Here is a 21,856-nt window from a genome sequence, read left to right as displayed (position 1 = left end):
TGACAAGGTACCGCATGTTGCTCTGCTCAGAAAGTTAGCTGACATAGGAATAGGAGGAAAAACTTTACTTTGGGTTAGAAATTGGCTCACTGGTAGGAAGCAAAGAGTAGTTGTGAGAGGAAATCATTCTAATTGGAGTGATGTTTTAAGTGGGGTTCCTCAGGGATCAGTTTTAGGGCCTCTCTTGTTTATTATATTTATGAATGACATCAATGAAAATATTTCTGGAAGCATGAATTGTTTTGCTGATGATGTAAAAGTTATGTGGATTGTAGAAAATGAAGAACAAGTAAAACAGCTTCAAGAGAATTTAGATTATATTACTAAGTAGGCCGATAAGTGGTGTATGGCAGTTAATGTACGGAAATGTCAAGTGCTACACTTAGGTCGTGGAAATAAGCGTATGAGATATCATTTACAGGGTTCAGTCATAAATCAGGCAGAAAATTATGGATCTGGGTATCTTAATGGATTAGGACTTCAAGTTTAGTCAACAGTGCAGTATTGCTAGTAACAAAGCCAACAAAATGCTTGGGTTTATCAATAGATCTATTTCAAACAAATCTAAGAAAGTTCTTCTGCCTTTATATAAGAGTTTAGTAAGACCTCATTTGGAGTACGCTGTTCAGTTTTGGTCGCCTTGTCTGAAGAAAGATATTTTTGTATTGGAAAGGGTTCAAAGAAGGGTAATAAAATTAGTAAGGGGACTGTCAGATTTAGATTATGATACTAGAGTTAATAGGCTTAACATGTATAGCCTGGAGCAAAGGAGAGTCAAAGGGGACATGATTCAGTTATTTAAATTCATCAAAATGAAAGATGTAAATGGATTAAATTTTTGCGGGGAAAGCAGGACAAGGGGTCATTGCTTTAAGCTATTTAAATCTCAGGCTAACTTGGAAATCAGGAAAAACTACTACTTTAGCAGGATCGTGGGCACTTGGAATAGCTTACCAGAAGAGACGGTAATGAGCAATTTTCTTTCGGTATGTTTCTGGTCCCCCCCCCCCACTTTTATGGAGTTATTTGCTATTGGTGTAATTTATTTGCTATCAATGACCATGGAGGATTGTTGGTATGCCAAGTTTCCATTTAAAATTGCTTTTCAGAATATTTTATTGTGAGATTACTTTTCTGCACTTGATGCCTAAATCAAGAAGAATGAATGTCAAATCAAGGGAGAAAAAACTAAGATTGGGGTAAAAGTACCACTTTTTTGCATTGAAAAAGGAGTTTCATGAAACCCCGAAACATGTCTGCAATCGGTTGCTAATTTGTGCTTTATCAATGTCAGTTACAACTCTTACTTTGTTGCACAAATGTACCTTTGTTAGACTGGACTCTCAATGAACCAAACTACATATATATACAGTAGAACCTCTCAATAAAGGACACTAATGGGACCAGACATTATGTCCCTTAAATAGAGGTGTCCCTTCTTCGGAGGTGTTTCAGTTTATGTACACAGTGTCTTTTATTCAGTATAATTTTGTTATGAACTTAAGCTATTAACACTTAAAACTAAATACTTTTCATTTTTCATACACAACTAAATAAAATTAACACTTATTAATTTTTTAAAAAAAGTTTTTATTATTTCATTAATTATGATTACGTCAAAAATTTGTTAAGTCCAAAGTTTTGCAGCATAAAGCAATTATTTGGAAGTAATTCATTGCATGAATTTTCTTCATGTCATGTAATTTACCATGCAAGACATTGTGAATTACGATTAGTGTTAACATTTTAATTTTTATATAAAAAGCTAGTCAGTTTCTGTGCCTTCTCCTTTGCCCCTGAGCCTACTTGAATTAATATCCCGGTGGGCAAATCATGCAATACAATATATACTTCTTTCTTTGACATATGTTAATGTTAAACTCTCTTCATTTAAATTTTAAGGAAAAGTGAAGCTTGTATTTCAGTAAATTCACTCTTTCTTATGATCTTGTACATAATTTTTTAAAATTATTTTTTCTCTGTGACTGTCCCTTAAATGGAGTGTCCCTTAATTAGAGGCAAATACATGGAGGACCCTATTCAAAGGGACTGGGACCAGAAAAAATGTTCCTTATATAGAGGTGTCCCTTGAGGGAGGTTCTACTGTACTACAATATAAATGCAATGCTGCTGCAATGAAGTTTTAAACCTTAGAATTATTAGATAGGAATAGCTGCTTGTAGTACATTGCAATTTTTTTTTTTTAAATATCAGTAAGGCATATCACTCACAGAAAAAAACAAGGACAATAATGAATCACATTTCAATATTTGAATTATTTTATTTGCATGCTTTGTTTGTCACATAAACTTCAATAAATGTAAGTTTTAGATCAAAACCAAATTTTAAAATCATTTTCAAACTTTTTGCACAAAAAAGCTAAAAAAAAAAAAACTATTTTAAAACTTTGAAACAATATCACAGATGGAGAGATGCTTTAAAGTATTGTTCAACCCCTTTGATAAGAAGACAAAATATTTAAGTATATATATTAAATACCTCAATATCATTCACAAAATGATGTAAAATCAGATGAACTAAAAATTTTATATTTTAATTTAAAGAGAATGTTTCTAAGATATTTTATTGAATCTTTTTAAAAATATTCATTATATAATGTTTTACAACAATAATTTTGAAAATGAGGAAAAAAAAGTAATTTTGCAAACACATCATGAGTTGTACTTTCAAGTATCGGAACTTTAGTTTTGGACATTTTTCACAAAATGAAGTACAAGTTCAAGGCAGTTTAGTAAGAAAATTAAATCAAGTGTGAGAGAATAAAAGGAAGAACAGAAGCTGATTTTCAATAAAAAAAAGACACTGGGAAAATGTTGAAAGAAAAATAGTAGAGAATCTAGTTTGCTGTGAATTCTGTAAGTGAGTGCGTTTTATCCTGTAATCAGTGCAGTGTTTTTAGATTTCTTTGAGTAAATGACTAGTAATGCAAAATTACATGCAAGTTTATTTAGGGGAACAAGCGTTTCTGACACTGAAATAAAAACATTAATTGCTAACAACATTTTTACGTTAATGATAATTTTATTTTATACAAGAATTATTTGACAAACTTGAAAATTGTGAAGTAACCATACAGTTATGAAAATGAGCAGAGAAAGTAAACTGTCTAGATTTGCCAAGATTAAAAAATCAAAATTAGTTGGATAGTATTTTGCAGTTGACAAAATATGTGCAAGTGCTAGGATGGTCGAGATATATTTGACTGTTGATCACTATCAATTTTATAAATGTTTTCTCCAGTAATGTTAAAAAGGGAAAAAGTTAATTCAACTAAATGAGCAGTGGCAGCGCTAGGCATGTGAGAACTGTGCTAGCCCAGAGTCCTGCGATTCCAGGGTCCTAATTCTAAAAAAATGGGTCTGTATTCAAAGGCCATACAAGTGCACAAAAGACAATGAGTAATTGGTAACTTCTTTTCCACCAAAATCAAGGTGCCGTCTAATTTATTGAAAATATACTACTTACATTAGGTTATGAATTAAGAATTTTTTTCTAACAAATTAAGAAAAATGTCATTTGGCACTTCAGTAAAACAAAGCAGCCGCTATTTAAAAAAAGAGGCCACCAATGAAATCGCTACTACCCACCACTGGCAACCCTTTATTCAATACATCAGTTTAAAAGCCACTATATATTTGTTTATTAGCAGTTGCTTCGTTTCAATCCTTTTGCTAGGGTATGACCATCAGCTTAGCTCATTGCTCATGAACTGTTTGTTGCTACATATAGTGAGAGTTTTATACATGAAACTTGATATTCAACAAATGACTCTGAACAATGAAACTGAGTTAAATATCAATTTTTTAAAGCATTTAACTGCACTGAAAGCTAACAGTTACATTATAATAGATCATATTACATTGATTAAAAATTTAAATTTCTAGTATTTTGCAGGATCCAGTTTAAAATGAGCAAGATAAAAGAACCACTGCCTTCATTTTCCCTACTTGACATTACATAAACACATAACTTCTATATACAGTCAATACGCGATAACTCTAATGTTACTACAACTCGAAGTTTTAATCAAGTCACGACCCCTTTGTCTTTAATTCCACTCTAATTATTCGCAATATCTCAAAGTTAACTTCCTTTAACTTGGAAGTTTTTTTCAAAGATGACTAGAAATTTATTTCAGAAGAACGGGGGGGGGGGGGGGAAACAAACAAGTGACTATGAGAGAAAAATTAATTCACCTTCACTTACAATTCCTGCCCAATAGACCGCGTAAAGCAAGAAGAGCACCTGTTGAGCCAATGTGCGATAAAGGAGTTACACATGCGAAAATGAGTTAGCTTGTTTTCTTTTGTTATGCTGTACTGTTTACACTTTGACATGTTGCTGGACTACAAATTTGCTTTTAAGCTGTAAAATCAATTGACTACTTTTATTCAAAGGCTGACTTAAGATGCGTTCCCCTTCGTTCTTTAGTTCAATTATTTGCTGATAAGTTCCTTACAGACATAGTAATTTTTCTTTACTATTAAAGATATCTAAGCAAGTACTCTGTCAATGATGTTAAAAGAAAAAGAAAACTTCTAAAGCAGATACTATACATGAATCCGAATTTGAAACAAATGAAGATATGTACCTTTCCTGAAGTAGAACCAGCTCTATTCAATTGGTTCCAGCAGTATTGAAATCAAAACTATGCTTTTGATTTTTTTTCTCAATATTTTTGATTACACTGTGCATATTGTACTTAAAAACTTTTACGTTCTGTAATTTTATTTGTTATATGAACATATTAAAATATTTGATGGTTTTTAATATTAAAATGTCAAAAACAGAAACTATCGGCAAGTCAAAGTTTTTCGTCAGTCCCTTTAATTTCGAGTTATCGCGAATTGACTGTATTTATTTTTTTATTCAACCGATTACACTATCTCCCAGGTAAAGAAGCAGAGAATTGGCAGCTGTCCATTTAATAAATTATCAACATTTCAAATTTTTAACTTAGAACTATTAGAGCCCTGTCAAGATTTATCAGTGGAGGATTTTGATTTCACTTACCAGAAATTAATCTTACCAGAATTTTGTAGAGAAGAATTATACAGGGTTCAGTTTCAAAAAGAATGACCCGATTTGAAATGCTTATATTATGAAAATAATTGAAAATAGCTACCTCAGATTAATTTTATATTACATGGATAATAATAAAGTTTTTTAACGTACAAAATGGTGCTCAAAACGTACACCTTTGGATGTATGGCATATGTCTACACCGTAATCAAAGTCGTTCGGAACTTTTGCAAGCATTTCTGCATCGACTGCTTCCACAAACAACCTGTGTCTTGGAATTGTTTATACCATCTTCTAATGCTCTTCGGGGGGGGGGAGTTAGCACTACCTATCGGCAACTCCTTAAAATTCGAAATTTTTCCAATTCCAATGATACCTTTATTTAATGAACAGGATTAAAATCTGAATAGTTATGATTTTTTGAAATCGGGTCATTCTTTTTGAAACACCCTGTATGTCTATTTAAAATATAGCTGCTGCTCCACAATTTGCGTAACAAGTTTGGATCATGTTTTTAAAAACTCCTGACAGATTTATACAAAGTTGTTGTCAATTGGGGCAAATGATAAGCGAAACTTAAAGCAACTTAAGAACATTTAGTTAAAAAAAATATGCTTTTCAATAATTTATTATCAAAATTCTAATATAACATAGTTTGCACTTTTGCAAGGTATAAGCAGGTATAAAAGAACGTTGAGTTAATTCATGTCTTATACGTTCTCTTTATGAAAAACTTGATTTTTACAAGAATTTGAGATTTTGACCCACTGAATTAACTTTTACCAAAGAAATGCTTATAATAAACGTTGCTTATTAAAAGGTGAAATGTCATGCAATTTTTTTTTTTTAAATAGAAGTTAGCTATTCATGTATGAAATGAAATGTGATTTGATCTTAAATTTTTGTGAATACAATTCTGATAGTTAATGTTCATGTTTATTAAAAACTATAACAAGGTTTAAAAAACAAACAAAACATTTAGAGTAAACAGAATAAATTTCAATTGAAATTTTAATAAAATAGAAGAAAAATATGTAGTTAGACGAAATATGACCTACAGACTTGCTAAATTTGCTTCAAAAAATTTAAATGCTTTGTGTAGTTCTTAATTATTTTTAACCCACTATAGTATTTACTTTCTCTTTTACAAGTACCATTCTATTTAGACAATATATCATTCTGAATGAAATATTAATAGCTGAATCTAGAAAGAGAGAATATATATAATAAATTATAAAGGTACATAAATTTTGACACAACTCTTTTTATAAGTCAGTCCAGATGAGTTCAATAAACTAAAATGCTTCAGGTCATGCTACTCTATACATGCATGAGCATTGAAAAAAATCAATTCTATTATCTTTCTGTTAGAAATAACATTTACTTCAAGTTGATACATTGAATGCAAAAAAAAAAAAAAAAGCATTTAAAACAGGCATAGCATAGTTAAAGACCTGAACTCATGATAGTGGAAAGACAAAACCTTCCATATACATAAAGAGTCCTCAAAAGATTCAGTTTTAAACAATCCTTTCTTTTCCTTTAGTTAACAAAGTCAAGTCAGCAATAAAAATAAATATGAGGACTGAGTTTATTTATTTATAGCATAATGTAGTCTAAATTCTCTAAAATGATAATTTTAAGTTACAACAAATACATATACTATTAAATTTTAAACTAACAGTGCAAAATTTTACTAGTGGTTTTATACATAATACTTTTCAAAGCAATGTTCATAAATATGATGCATATTTACAGTTTAAGTTTTATTGGCTGACTTTAATTTTTTACCAAATGTAATAAACCTCTTAAGCACTAAGGCTCTTAAAAATTTTTTAAAAAAAGTTGGGGGAAATATTGATTAATGAAACTGAAAGTATAACAATGAGTACATTTTTTAATATTTAATGCAACCAATCATGATTATCACATTCACAGATGTAAGCTAATCTCAAAAAAATTCAAAAAATTAGAATACTCTCAAAACGCAAATCAACAATCATAAAATTAAAACATTAAAACTTGAATATCATCTTAATTACATTATTACATTCTACTGCACAAATGTACGATCTCATAATCATATGTACACTGATATAAGTTTTATAATTGTTAAGATTCTAGAAATATTTCACTTGCTGACAAATAAAATAAATATCAGTTGAGCTAAATTAAGATTGTACATTGAATAAATACATGTCCTTCTATCTGTACATAATTTGAGAAAATAGCTGAGTTGGGACCATTTGCCCACTATGTTGGAAATTTACAGGGTGAAGCTATGACACAAAATAGTCCCACTTCTTGGACGGGAATATTCACATTCATACAACCAACATGAAATGCACTATTTACATATCCATCCTCTTCAGTATATGAGTGTTACTGTAAAAATTCAGAAAATATATTAATCTAAAATTATAATTTACTTTAATATATAAATTAATAACAGTTTAAAACAGTAGTTCGTCAACTTTAAGTTCAGGCGCTTTTTTGAAATTAAGATGATCCCAGAGCACTCTTAACTAAATAAAAGTGTGAGTAATCACAACTAACAGCCAAATATAAATAACAATTGTATACCTGTTCTTATTTATACTGCTGAGGTATTGGGAAATATTGGGAAAGTTTCATAACTAATTAATATCTTCAAGTTTTGGAAATTTTTAAAAAATCAAAAAATCCAACAGTTTTTTTTTTAAAAATACGAACCCTGCTTACAATTGTTTTGCCTCTCTATCAAAAAATATGGCATATTAGGAAATATTGAGGCTTGTAAAGAGAAAACAGAAGGAAATAAGCACCTAGATTAAAAATAAGAAATTTTTAAGGTTGGTTGGTTGGTTGGTTGGTTCGATTGGGTTTTGAGATGCAAAGGCCTAAGAGACAACACTGAGCCAAATTTTTAAAGACATCCCAAACCCTTAAAAATTGAACTTTCCTAAGACCATACAAACCCCTATTTTTCTTTATATAAAACAATGGAAAGTGCAGCAAGAAATAATAAATAACAAAAAAAAAACTTGATCTCCATCAACAGGACTTTAGATTAAAAGCTAAATAGTTTTTTCTTTTTTTTTTTCAAAACTACTTGAAATGAAAAGCACTATAAATCAGAAGACTTGTTTAAATTTTGTAACCAGAATACTTTTTAATCTATTTAATATGTTTTCACACAGTAAAAAGTTGAAACAGAAGTAGATTTTTTTTTTTTTTTGCCAACCGGTTTGACTCTTGTATTAAATATTACACATATGGTTACCATGCATATAGGTAAAATCCCACTTTTTTGATCAATTATTTTGAAACGAAAAATACTAATGTCAATAAAAACCAAAATATTTGATCTGAAAGTATCAAAATGTTGCATGGTTTGTTCTTGTGAAAAAAAATGTGGTAGCTTTTAAAATTGTAATATTTAATGTTGACTATATTCAAAACTAATTCCTTTAACATTAGAAAGACTGACGGGCCAATGTGGCCCCTACCCATTTTTTTGGGTGGATTCTTTTGAAAATTATTCCTGAGAGATTCCACATACCTTATGCACCTTCTTTAATGACTAAATAAAAACTTAGTACGGGATTATTTTCTGTCATTACTGGCCAAAAGACAAAATTAGTTTCTCTTTCCAAGAACAATGGCTACCATTTGGCTGATAAGCAATCGGTACTATTTGTAGCATTTGGATATTCAATTGGCTGAATAATAAGAAAGTTACAGGTTAAACTACAGTGAATAACATTTTTTATGCTACAACAATGAGGGGAAAAGGAAAAACATATTTTCTTTTAACTGCAAAATAGCTTAGGGGACACTGTCCCCCACCATCTTTCTAGGTTTAGAGATCAATATTTAGTACTATTAGTACTATGAGGCAAAAGACTACGTGATTAAACAAGCACTCAAATAATGAGAAGTCAGGAAGTTCCATTAAGCTTCGTTAGATATTATTCAAATGGTTGAACAACAGACTGCGTGAGGGGCCACACAGGCCCATGTCTTTCTAGTAGTAAACCCTTTGTATGAACAGAAAATATTTTAAATTTACTGTACTTAAGATTTACCTTGACAATATATAATACACAGAAGTGTCTACCGAAAATAACAAGATTCAAAGGAGTGCATCAAAGGAAGAATTTAAGATTTGTTTAGCTTTATGGGATTGTACATGCATTTGATATATACAATTAGGGTGGTTCTTATTTTTGAAATTGTAGATATTTTACGCGACACCCCATCAATTGTTCCATTATACAAATAAATGATCTCGTCAAAATTTTAAGTCCATCCATGAATATTAACCCGTGTCCCTAGTGCTCCCTTTTTTGAGTCTCGGAGAAAAAATTACGAATTTTCTCATTTTTATGTAAAATTATTCTTACGTTTTATATTTAAAGTAACTTTGAACCTCAATAGATGTTGCTACTTCCAGACCGACCATTCTCTCACTTTCATTCTGTAAAATTTTACATGTTACAGAGGGAACATATACATCAATGGCCTTGGGTCAGGCATACTGCTATTCTTTGCTCGTTTCAAACTAAGCGGCAGGGGAACATTCCTTTCTACCAAAATGGACACAAGGGATTCTAAAAGTCATTAATGAATGATCTTTGACAAGAGCAAATTGCCTCCTCCAGGCTTTAGGGGGTGTTAATTTACAAAATTTCCTGTGTATGTAATAGGAGTGGCAAATAGGGTCGTTAGGTTTCAATGCTATAAATATAAGTAATGGCAATTATATTTTAATTCGTTGTTCTTTAGTTATAAATATACTTAAATGTTTATGCAGTTTTTAATTCTTAAAGCATAAATTTTGAAAATTCCTCGATTACTCTAACATAAAAATTTACTGTATTTTCCATATCTAAAATATAAATTAAAGAAAATTTCCAGATCAGAATACAGTTGTCCCTTGCTACTTTGCGCTTCGACTTTCGCAGCTTCACTACATTGCGGTTTTTTCCTTTTTTTTTCAAATATAGTAATTAGCCTTTTTTATGCACTCGTATAAACTTTTTCCTACAAAAGAATAACAAAGTATGTCTTCAAGTAAGGTAAGCTCTTCTGAGGGGCTCTAGTTGTACTAGTTGACGGAGTGGAGGTATAAAATCGCCGAAGAAAGTGGAACGAATCACTATTTCATTTTAATCGTTAAATACTATAAATGGAAAGTATAAATCACTAGAGGATAAATAAATCTGTAAATGATGTTCAACAGTGTACTAGCTTTTTAAGTTGTATGCGCAATACCTTACTGAGGATATATGTAGAAGAACGGAACATACGGAAACTAACAGGCAATTAATTCTTAATCGAATAAGTTAAGCTATTTTCATAGATTAATATTAGTGTAAGAAATGCATGTGTTTATGTAGTTTTATTTCCCAATAATAACTATGTGATATATATTACGTCTAATATATCTCATTTTCTTATATTTTGTGTAATATATTAAGTAATGCAAAAGTAATGGTGGCTAAGGGTGCTGTTTGATGTCTAGAGGGCTCAAACTATGTTAAGAAACTATTTAAATTGTTCTAAGTAAGTTTATGCGCTCCAGTTAGGAAAATATTCAGTTTATAAATACAGAATCCTACTTCGCGGAAATTCAGTTATTGCGGTAAAGCATGGAACGAATTAACCGCGAGGGTTTTGTGTGTGTGACTGTAATGTAAACATCTATAATTTAAATTAATTTACTTTTTACAGTACACATTCCTTTATTATCATAAAATTCTTCTTGCAATTCACAAGATTTAGAAACCGAATATTCACTCAAAAATTGACCTTAATTTCTTTTTGGCTCACCCCCGAATGAATGTTGAGTTTTTTTTTTCGACTCAACCATACGTGGATAAGTGATTAAGAATGCGTAGACACACGAAATATCCATATTGACGATTCCCGAGTTAATTACAACAAGTTTTCTCATGACGCCTGTATGTGCGTATGTATGTCGCATAACTGAAGAATGGTATGTCCTAGAAAGTTTAATTTTAGTACGTAGACTCCTAGTGGGGTCTAGTTGTGCACCTCCCTTTTTGGTAGCATTCGGATGTTCCAAAAAGAGTTTTTTACACCATTTTTGGGGGAAATCAATGTTAATTTCAATGCAAACTCAAGTAGGGTTATAATTTTTGCAAACACTTGGCCAAGCTTTTGGTCGCCAAGTTTTGTTGCCATTTTGGCGATTTTTTCCTTTTAAATCTGGTTTCAATTTGGCCGTTGGTGATATTTAGAGAGTTAACCATTGAATCACATTAAAATTGCCAGTGATGGGGAAATAACTTTAAATTGGTGTAAAAGGAAGTCATGTGATGCTCACATCCGATTGTTTCAAAATGTGGTCTACCACAACGCGAAAAAGCTTGACAATTATTAATATCTGCTCGCCTTTCATTACTGTCAGACAAATGCCATATTAATAGCCTTAAGAGAGCAAGAGAATTCCTTGCCCTTAAGAGAGCAAGAGAAAATATTCAAGACGTAAAATCAAATTTCATGAATTTAAGTTTAGATTTTTTAGTTATTCACTGAGATACAAAGCTACATCCAGATGAAACTGGAAAAAAAACGCTGATAGGCTTAACGTGATAGTTTCAGGTCCCAATGTCGAATAGCTACTCTGAATTCCTGAAATATTTCTGCAGTTATATATGATATCTTAAATAATTGCTCTTTATTGCTAACTGTTTAAGCTGATACAACGGCTCACAATGCCGGCCGTATAAATTGTGCGTGCAATTTTTTAGAGCAAAATCTGAACAGTAATATATTACATTTGGATGCACTTGAAATTGTACTGTAGAGTGTGTCTTCAAAGAAGTTTTTGCCTTTCTTTGTTCTAGACCCGCTATTCCATTATTTAAGCGCTTCAAAATTTTGTGGAAAGATCTCCACCATTCAGAACTTATAACATTTCAATCAAGTACACATACCACTTAAATTTTAAAAGACAAAGTTGATGACATATTATTGTTCGTAAAAAGCGGAATTGACAAAGATTACAGAGAATTCTCATAACTTCTAATAATATTTCCTTGTGAAGTCCCTCCTAATGCCGTGTGCAGGTAAACAGCAGTATCTGCAGAAATGAGTTTTCGAGATATTTGAAGATATGTGTGGAGGATTTAATGCTAACAATAGAAAAATGTTGGAATTCGACGCTTTTTTCGCACCTTTTTTTCAGCGAAACCCAAATAAGAGAGCTTGTACAATAAAGATAAAGTACAATGGATGACAAAAATGCAAAAAAAAAATGAAAAATGAAAAATTTGCAGTTACTGTCCTTTACCTGCACACGGCAGCCTACACACGGATATGTTTTCGGCAACCTGCAGCTCATCTCTGAGCCAGATGAGTGGCAAAAGGATTTTAGTATTTGAAAATTTATATATTTATAGGAAACAATTTAAATTGACCTTACATGAAGAGGAAGCCCGTAAATGCTGTTTTGCAATTAAATGCTGTATGAAGATGTGGTTTTTCGCAGTAACCGAATCTAGGCTCCTTTAAATAATATAATGTGTCTAAAAAACTAGCAGCGTACAAAATGATGACAAACGTGTAGCAGAAGCAGTGATTGGAAAGTTCATAAATCACTTATGATATTTAGGGGATGAACTAGTAGCTTTGTCCGAATTGGATGAAGAAATTAATTTTGAAGATTAGAAAAAACTACTTCAAAAAATGCTTGCAGATAAGGAAGACGTGTTTGATGACTGTATAACAAAAATTCAGTTAACAGAGTTGATTTGGAATACTTTCTTAGTAAAGATCTTCCTCTTTACAGAATCAATTACAAGTCAAGAAAACTGTTTGATAAGTTACAAACACCAAAAGATACATAAAAAGTAGTCGAAAACTTTGTACTGCATAGTTCAAATTCCAATTTACTTTCATCAGAACTGAATTACCTACGAGGTATAGCGGTTGATCGGGGATTCACATCAGATATTATTGATACCATTTATAAGAAGCTATATAGCTCAACTAACAAAAATCAAACACTTGCTCCTGTGAACTATTCGAGTTCCGTTGTCTTACCCTTTTTTCCTAAAATCAGTCTACAAATTGCCAAAATCTTAAAAAAGTTTCATTTTTCCGTCACTTTTTCTCCTGTTAATAAATTAAAATTTTCACAGCTTAAACACCCTGTTCAGAACCTTGACAAATGGGGCATTTATAGTGTTTCCTGCCAGTGCAAATTGGCATACATTGGGCAGACTCGACGATCCCTCAAATTCCGGATAAAAAAACACGAAAATTACGTCAAAAAACAGGATCTCAAACGCTCCTCTATTGCTCAACATTGTTGGTCTTGCGGTCATAATTTTATTTTTTCTTCCGCCAAAGTTATTCACGAGTGTTCGTCCATTCATGATTTAGATTTTTGGGAGTCATACTACATATGGAAAAATGCTAATTTAATCGTCAATGATTTGTCTAGCACTCCCCCTTTTCCTAATGTTTGGAAGTCTGTTATTTGATTTATTTTTTGTCTGTGATGTTTTCTCCTGAGTGCAACTGTCCTCTGTAGTTCTGACGTAACCTTGACATCATCGTTTCCGGTACTGCTCTCATATCTTTTACAACTCGTTTCTCATTCCAATGTTCGCCTCGACTGTGTTTTAGTCGGGTTGAACCTGTCTTCGTTTTTAATTGCACTGATGATGGCACTTGTATTTTAGAGTGCCGAAACAGCTGTTTGCTGGTTTTTTAACCTTTTTTCATTCTGAATTTGTACTTTATATACATTGTCATATTTTATTCACCAAAAGATGTTTCCCAATTTGATCCTGATTCATAGCAAAATTAAGGAAGCTGTTTAAAGGGAAGAGATATTGTTAAAAGGCTGAAAGTTATGATGATACAACTGAAAGAGGAGCACAACTAAAGAAGAATTTCACAATCGATTTACCAAATATGAGTCAAAAGCAATTTATTTTACAGACCGTCCAAGACTATCGGGAAAAAATACACACTATCGAGATACATTGAGAAAAGTGTATGATTAAGGTAAAGTTTCTAAAGCACTATTCCATTCTTATTCAATGTAAAATCTTCCGATGATATGAAATAATGAAAAAGATTAATTTTAGTGATACCTCACTGTCAAAACACTTTGTAAACCTAGGAGAAATGATGTACGGGGTCTGAAGTAAAAGCTCGAAGATTTGTGGGAAAATTATCAAAGGTGTTAAAGTTCAACGTCCTAGGGGCACGTGTTATTGTTGACTGATCGAGTTCAAATTTTGCACAGATTACTTTTTATTATAGAGTCACAAAACTAGAGGGCGTAACTTGTTGAATTCGGAAAAAAAAAAAATCCCATATAAATAAGGACCACCCTAATATACATACATATCAAAAATGAAAAACATTACTTTTTGAAATTTAAGGGGATTTTTTGAAAAATTTAAGTAATTAAAAAGAATAGATAAAAAATACCATTAGCTACTCTTGATCTGAATCTCCATCACTTGAATATACTTGGGTATGGGAATCTGGAGATGATGTACGGGTAATGGGGCGCCTCATAAGACCTCGATAAAATGCCAACCATTCTTCTATCATCTGTGCAACAAGAAGAGGCCGTTTGAGAATTTTTTGCTGGGCTACAAGAATTCCCCCTTCTGTTACACAACAATCCAGCCACTGTTTCATTATTTCTTCTTCTCGACCAAGCTGGGGTTAAAATTAAAACAGTACATTAAACATAAGAGAGAGAAACTTAAAATTCAATGAATAATTGTAAGCAATAAGGAATGTTAACAAAGGTAAATGAAAACTGTTTGAAATTTTTCATATCTGACTCAAATTTACTTATGTATTGGATAATCATAAAAATATATTTTATTCACCGAGAGTTTGTTATTCTCAAACAATGAAATTTTTATCTGCCCTTTGCCAATATGGTTAGACTGAAAGAAAAAATTTCCTCCCCTTAAAAGGGATTGCATTGCAAACTTTTTCTCTTTTAAACATCCTTCAAAAAAATGTTGAATAAATTCAAACTCATTTTTTTTAACTGAAAATCTGTGAAAACATTAATCATAAAAATTTTTCAAAAAACAAATCTCACCTCTTCTTGAGTTAAAAAATGCACTGGTAACCTCTGGTGATCTACTGTCATTAAAGGTAAAAATATAACTCGCAAATCATCACCAGAGCGTGTATTTGCACCAGCTCCGAGTACATCTTCTGTTTCTGGCTCTAATGACACCAAAGCAGTAAAATGTCCACGTGTATAACCAAGCGCAATAGGTGATTTCCAACAAAAGTTTGGCTCCCAAAGAAGAGGTAGATATATACCTGTAATTGTTTGGCAATATTAACATCTAGGGCATTGATTGTGTGTAGCTAAAAAATATATTACTGTTATTGAAGTTAAAGTTTTTATGGTGCATTTGAGTCTTTTCTTAGTGTATCTGCACAGTCAGGGTTCAAACACTTGTGGTTAAAAAAAAATTCCTTGACTTATCCAGTTTTTCTAGGTTGCTGTTTTAGAAAATTCCAGGTTACCCACTTCATTCAAAACTAAGCTTAAATAACAATATTTTTAAAAGAGTAAAAATAGTTCAAAGTAGTTCGGTGGAAGTACCGAAACTTTTTCCCTCAAATAAAAAAAATTATTTTAAAATCTTGGATTTTTTTTTTCCTTTTTTTACTCTCTCAACATTTTAAGTTTTTTTAACATTTTGTTCAAATTTGTTTACATTCGTTTATTACTTCTTGAAAACAAAGTACTTTCAACATGCATACTAACAAAAATCAACATACCTCGATCATAGGCCGATGCCTACATTAAAATTTCTCTTTTTAGAAATAATTAATTTTTAAAAAATTATAATTTATTGCACATTTCTGTTATTTTCAATAGTTTACATTGAGATAAACATCCAATTCTATTTTTGGAAATTTACGTCTACTTCCATCGTGAAAACGATCAAATATGGCGACTTAATGAAAAATTTAAAATAATAAGTAGACTTCTGAATTAGTAGCATAAAAGTAGTTATGAATAGGTAATAATCTTTAAAAAACTACAATTAAGACAAAATAGTCAGTTTTTAGCACAAAAGCATCTAAATCAATAATTAGAATAAAAAAATGTTCTGGAGATAAAATTTTGCATTTTCTAGAAAATAATTACGAATTATCTGGGGGAAAAGGCATATTTTGGGTTGTTTTTAATAGTTTGTATTGCATTAAGTCTTGTATACTTCCATCTTGGGAATGACCAAACATGGCAGCTACGCAACAAAATAAGAAGTAATTTTTTTTGAATTTGTAGCATGAAAACAATTTAAAAATAGTAAATCTTCATGAAAATATAATTCAGTTGAAAAGTTTTAGCACATTTGCGTCCAAGGCAATGAGGATAAGATTAAGTTTTAAGAACAAATTTTTTCATTTTTCAAGAAAATTTAAAAAAAAAAAAGTTGCAGCACATTTTGTTATTTTCATTAGTTTGCAGTTGAAGAAAACATCCAATTCTGTAGTTTTTGCTGTAGAGCAGCCACAAAAAACTGGTCCCACACATGCGGACACACACAGACAGACATTTTCCAAAAATGGTCGAAATAGACTCAGCACAACTCAAAATGTTTGAATCCGTCGAAATTCGAAAATTAGCGCAAATCCAATACTTCTACATATTGGATATAGAAGAAAATAAAAATTAATAATATAAAACATAAAAAGGTGATACACTTATCTTCCATGTATCAGAATAAGAGATACAAGTGCTTGATACTGCACACACTATGTTAAATCATTTATTTAGCATTAAAATTTCATTACCAGCAAAATATTTTGGTTTTGGCTAAAAAGTACAAGCTCTAACTTCTCCAAGACCAAGCAGACACCTTTAAAATGATGTAATTTGTACAGGGTGGGGGAAAAAATGATCTTTAAAATGTAAAATTAGCAATATTGTAGCATTGACAATTAATTATTGTACCTGCGATATCATTTAGAAATCATCAATAAAAAATAAATTTAAAACAGAAGGATCAGTAGAGCAGTGTGGTTAACTGTATTATCTGAAACGATGTTTTATAACAACAAAATGAACAGGAATTGTACTGAAATGTTGCTGTAAATAAATAATCCTACTAATATATAATATAAATAAATAATACTGCTGTAAAGTCTTCCTGGCATTTTTTGAGACATGATAGACTGAACATTGCACATTAATAGGATGGAGAATCAGAAAGCACAAGATTGAGTATATCTTTCTGAGGTTCTAAAAAATGTTATAAAAAAGAGACATTCTTATTGGCATATGCATTGCATACAGTTTTGTTCTGAAATTTATATCCTCCTATACTTCTTTGCATAATTTTATCAATTCAGATTTTCAGATTGCTCTGCGCCACCTGAAGATCTTTCGAGATATACGTAAAAACTTTTCTTTGTTGACTTACGAGAGTTTTTTTTTTTTCAAGGTCCGATCGATCGCGAAATGAAGACCACAAAGACAACGGAAACTCTTTTATTTGGAATATGTACATACACCTTCCAACTACTTTTTGACATAGTCACTGCTTGGATTGAGACATTTGTCGTAGCGTGGTACCAACTTTTCAATGCCCTCGTCATAGAAAGCAGCCGCCTAAGCTTTCAGTCAATTCTGTACACTGATCTGCAGCTCGGCGTCAGAGCCAAACGTCTGTCCTCCTAGCCAGCGTTTCAGGAGACCAAAGAGATGGTAATCGGAAGATACACCAAGTTTGGGCTGTATGGAGTATGGTCAAATGCTGTCCAGCAAAACTGTTGCAGGAGATTTTAGGATAAAGCAGCAGTGTTCGGGCATGCATTGTCGTGCAGAAGGACAATGCCTGATGAAAACATTACTCTACGTTTGTTCTAAATTGCCCTTCCTTCATCATTCAAAAATCAAATTGCAGCACGCACTTCACACTACTTAGCGGGAGACGCAATTGTTCGAGGCATGTTTCCTCGTTTACTGCGTACTCCGAAATAACCACAGCGACCTGATGTACTGCACAATCTTACTTGAGGGACTGTGCAACAAATCTACCTACAGCGTAATCGGCTTGACTTTTTGGTTTTCACTCCGTAATCGATCGGACCTTGAAAAAAAAAACCTTGTATTTATGTTACCAGCTTTGTTTTTACAGAATATTAAGTCATTCACCCCTCATGCCTTTGCTCATTTATATATTTATTTAGTTTACTAGGAAGCATGATAGAAACAAGCTTTTAAATGTACCTTCAAATCTAGCATAGCCCAGTGCTTCACCTCGAAAACTCTTCACATATTTCACTCCATAAACAATGATTGGCCTACGCAGTATGTGAGCTAAAGTGAAAATATGCATTTGTTCTAATGCAGAACCTGGTTGAGAGGCAAGCGATAAAAGCATTGCCCAATCTTCTTGCCATTGAGTTTCATCCAAGGAAAATTGCAACAAATTTGCTTGTAAGGTTTCTGCTTCCTTCCATCGAGGATATAATCTGTAATATTTTGGCAGCTATTAGTTTGAATCTTATTTATTTGCTCTAAATATATTTGAAAACGAAAATTTTTGATTCTAAAAATGAAAAAAATATATTAAACATACACAAAATTTTATTAATGTATTACTACTTTAAAGATTAAAAAAATTCATATGTAATAGAAAGTATATTTTTTAAATTATATGGTATTTTATGAAAAACTTCATGCATGAGTAGTTTCATTTAATAAGCTTTTTTCCTGTAGAGGGAGAGAATGGATGAAAGTTTTGGATTTTTGAAATTATTTCATACACTGCTGTCGGCCCCACTTAATCGAATATCGTCGGTTCCAAAAAATACTAAGCGGGGTATTTGATTAAGCGAGGAAAGTTTATTTACCTTTCCAAATTGACAACATTTGTTTTAAAACGTAATACTAATAATAAATTGATAGCTATATAAAGGAAATAGTGAATGTTATTGCTAAAAAGTTTTTGAAATAAGCTAAACAAACAACAAAATAGTTCAATAATTAGTAATACATTACAAGTACATATGGAAATTATAAAAAGTAATCTACAATTTGAGTTATAAAGTCTAAGCTTTGGCACCTTTTTCAGTGTGTCATTTTTTGAAAAATTCCATAATAGGAAATTGCTAGCCCAAGGTCTTTTGGGAATATTCTTCTGATTCCCTTTTTCTACTCCTCGTCTACTGTATCTTACTTTTAATATTTATCAATATCTCATCGTCTAAAATATGTATATTTATTTGTGTTATTTAATTTTAATGTTTGACTGCACTTTTTTTTTTTTGTAATAACAAAGGCAAAAAAAATTTAATTGAACAGCGGAAATGTTATGGTGAAATGTGAATGTTGTTTTTCTCTCCTTCAACGACAATAATTGTTTTTACTTGATTTCTTTCTAATTTATTCAAAATTTTTCTAAATAAAAATGTTTGCTAAAGCTGATTAATATTAGAGACGTAAATTCCTGCTGAAATTCAATTTACACATTATATAAACAATTTTGTTTGTGAAAAATTATCATATAAGCTTTGTGCTACAATATGATTAAGGTGAAAAAACAAGGTAAATAAAGCACAAATATTCGAGAAAATGCAGCATATAGCTATTTCAAGGCTACAATGGAGACTCTTCATCAGTGCAAAAAGCTCACCAACACAACCAGAAGTTGCGAGAGAACTGACAAAAAACCAGGTGGACACCGGTACTTATACCGAAGAGAGCCAACCAATAAGAATACAGGAACATGACAACAAACAACCAATCAGCAAACAGCATGTACGCTCGGGGCTCAAAGCAAGGCAAGAGACAACCAATCAGAAGCCAGGAGACAAAAAGAGTGCGAGACACCAAAGAAACAGGAAAGGCAATTATAGAAATTGCTTCCAAATATCATGAAAAAATGGAGTGCTGGAAAAATCATTGACAAGAGAATGAGAATTTTTCCAAATATGGTAAGCTTCTCAGAAATCGAGGTCATAAACCGAAGAACATTTACAAATAATCTTTGCAGATGAAAAATCAAAACAGTGACCAGAAGTCCAGCAATGCTGAGCGATGGAAGAACGAGCAAGTTCTTTATGCTTAACATAGTTTTCGTGCTCTTTCAGACGGTGCTTGAGAGCACGTTTAGTCTGTCCAACGTAGCCAAGTCCACACTTGCAGGAGATGCTATAAATGCCCCAGTTGCTATGGCAATCAATGGGGTCCTTTAAGTTTGTAAATTTTATCTTATTAACTGGAGAAAAAGCTGTATCGAAACCAAATTTCTTCAAAATCTTTGCAACTTGATGACTAACTTTTGGATAATAAGGCAAAACAATAGTATACGAAGCACTAGAAGCAGAAACCTTTTCAGAATGAGAGGGCTTAATTAACTTATTATAAATTGAATCAATGATGCTAGGAGAATAACCACGATCGAAAGCCACTGCTTTAAGATAAGAACGCTCAGCATTTAAAGAATTGGAGGAAGAACAGATGTTCAAAGCACGGAACACAAAAGCCTTGAATGAGGTCAACTTTTGGTTTGGAGGATGAGAAGAACATGCGTACATGCTGTTCGCTGATTGGTTGTTTGTTGTCATGTTCCTGTATTCTGATTGGTTGGCTCTCTTTGGTATAAATACTGGTGTCCACCTGGTTTTTTGTCAGTTCTCTCGCAACTTCTGGTTGTGTTGGTGAGCTTTTTGCACTGATGAAGAGGCTCCATTGTAGCCTTGAAATAGCTATATGCTGCATTTTCTCGAATATTTGTGCTTTATTTACGTTGTTTTTTCACCTTAATCATGTAGCACAAAGCTTATATGATAATTTTTCATTTAACTTCGGCTTAAACGGGCCTTTGATTATATTTTTTTGCATTTATTATGTCTGATGTGAATAGGTTTTGTATTCTTAGACTGAAGAAGTATAGGTTTTTGGATCATTTGTCCTTTCTTTGTTGTTGTAAACGAAAGAGAATTATTCCCAAGTTTATTTCTTTGAAATGTAATCTTTCTTCATCTCCTAAAATTAGCAAAGTGCTTTTCCTCTCCAAGTTAGCTCTGTTAAGAGCTCTTATTCAGGAAACTCGTAAGAAAATTTCCATTATTGAAAATGAGTTGTTTAATTTACATCTCAAGCTTTCTAATTCTATCTCTAATTTTGATTTGATTGATAGTAAAAGTTGGAACAGGGTTCTTCAGTCTACTTCTAAGCATAGGTCTATTCATCGTAAGAAGTTGGAATCTCTTTTCGCAAATTATGCCGATAATGCTTCTGATGTTTTCCCTCAGGTGAATCAGAATGCTGTTCTTAATCTTTCTTCCAAACACTTGACTTCAGATCAGCTTAATGCTCTCAAACTTAATAACAATTTTTCTTCTGGTTCAAAACCTTCTTTTCCTAAGTTGGTTGCTCCAATTGAGAAAGCCTTTAGATTTAGTGCTCTCACTGCTTCTCAAAAGGACTCTATTAGGCATATCATTGCCAATACTGTGGATTTCAATTCCAAATGGACTTCAAATACTTTTAGCAAGCATGCTAATTCTTCCATCAAAGTTTTGTGTTCTGATCCTGATCTAGTTGTTACTAAGGCTGATAAAGGTGGCCAAATTGTTATTCTTGACAAAAGTTCATATTTAGATAAATGTAATGAGCTCATTGCGGTTGGTCCTTATGTGACACTTCACAAAGACCCTAGTATTAGAGAGGTTAATCTTATTAAAAATGTTGTGAAATCTTCTCCTATCATCAGTGAGTCTTCAAAAAGGTCTTTAACTCCTTCTGTTGCACATTGTGCCAGATTTTATGCTCTACCAAAGGTCC

General features: G+C 31.9%; 1 protein-coding gene across 1 annotated transcript in view; it reads right to left on the bottom strand.

Annotated features, from left to right (window-relative positions):
• Positions 1-159: 159 nt before the first annotated feature.
• Positions 160-21,856, bottom strand: part of LOC129233168 (ubiquitin thioesterase zranb1-B-like) — a 60,733-nt gene continuing 39,036 nt past the window's right edge. The window contains exons 10-13 of the mRNA XM_054867240.1: positions 18,293-18,537; positions 15,134-15,363; positions 14,500-14,736; positions 160-7,428 (exon numbers count right to left, since the gene is read on the bottom strand). Of these exons, the coding sequence (XP_054723215.1) occupies positions 14,506-14,736; positions 15,134-15,363; positions 18,293-18,537 (706 nt within the window). The 3' untranslated portion in view covers positions 160-7,428; positions 14,500-14,505. The remainder of the gene's footprint in view (positions 7,429-14,499; positions 14,737-15,133; positions 15,364-18,292; positions 18,538-21,856) is intronic.

This window comes from Uloborus diversus, chromosome 1, assembly GCF_026930045.1.
Source record: "Uloborus diversus isolate 005 chromosome 1, Udiv.v.3.1, whole genome shotgun sequence".
NCBI lineage: Eukaryota > Metazoa > Arthropoda > Arachnida > Araneae > Uloboridae > Uloborus > Uloborus diversus.
This window is presented reverse-complemented; position numbering and strand designations above follow the sequence as displayed.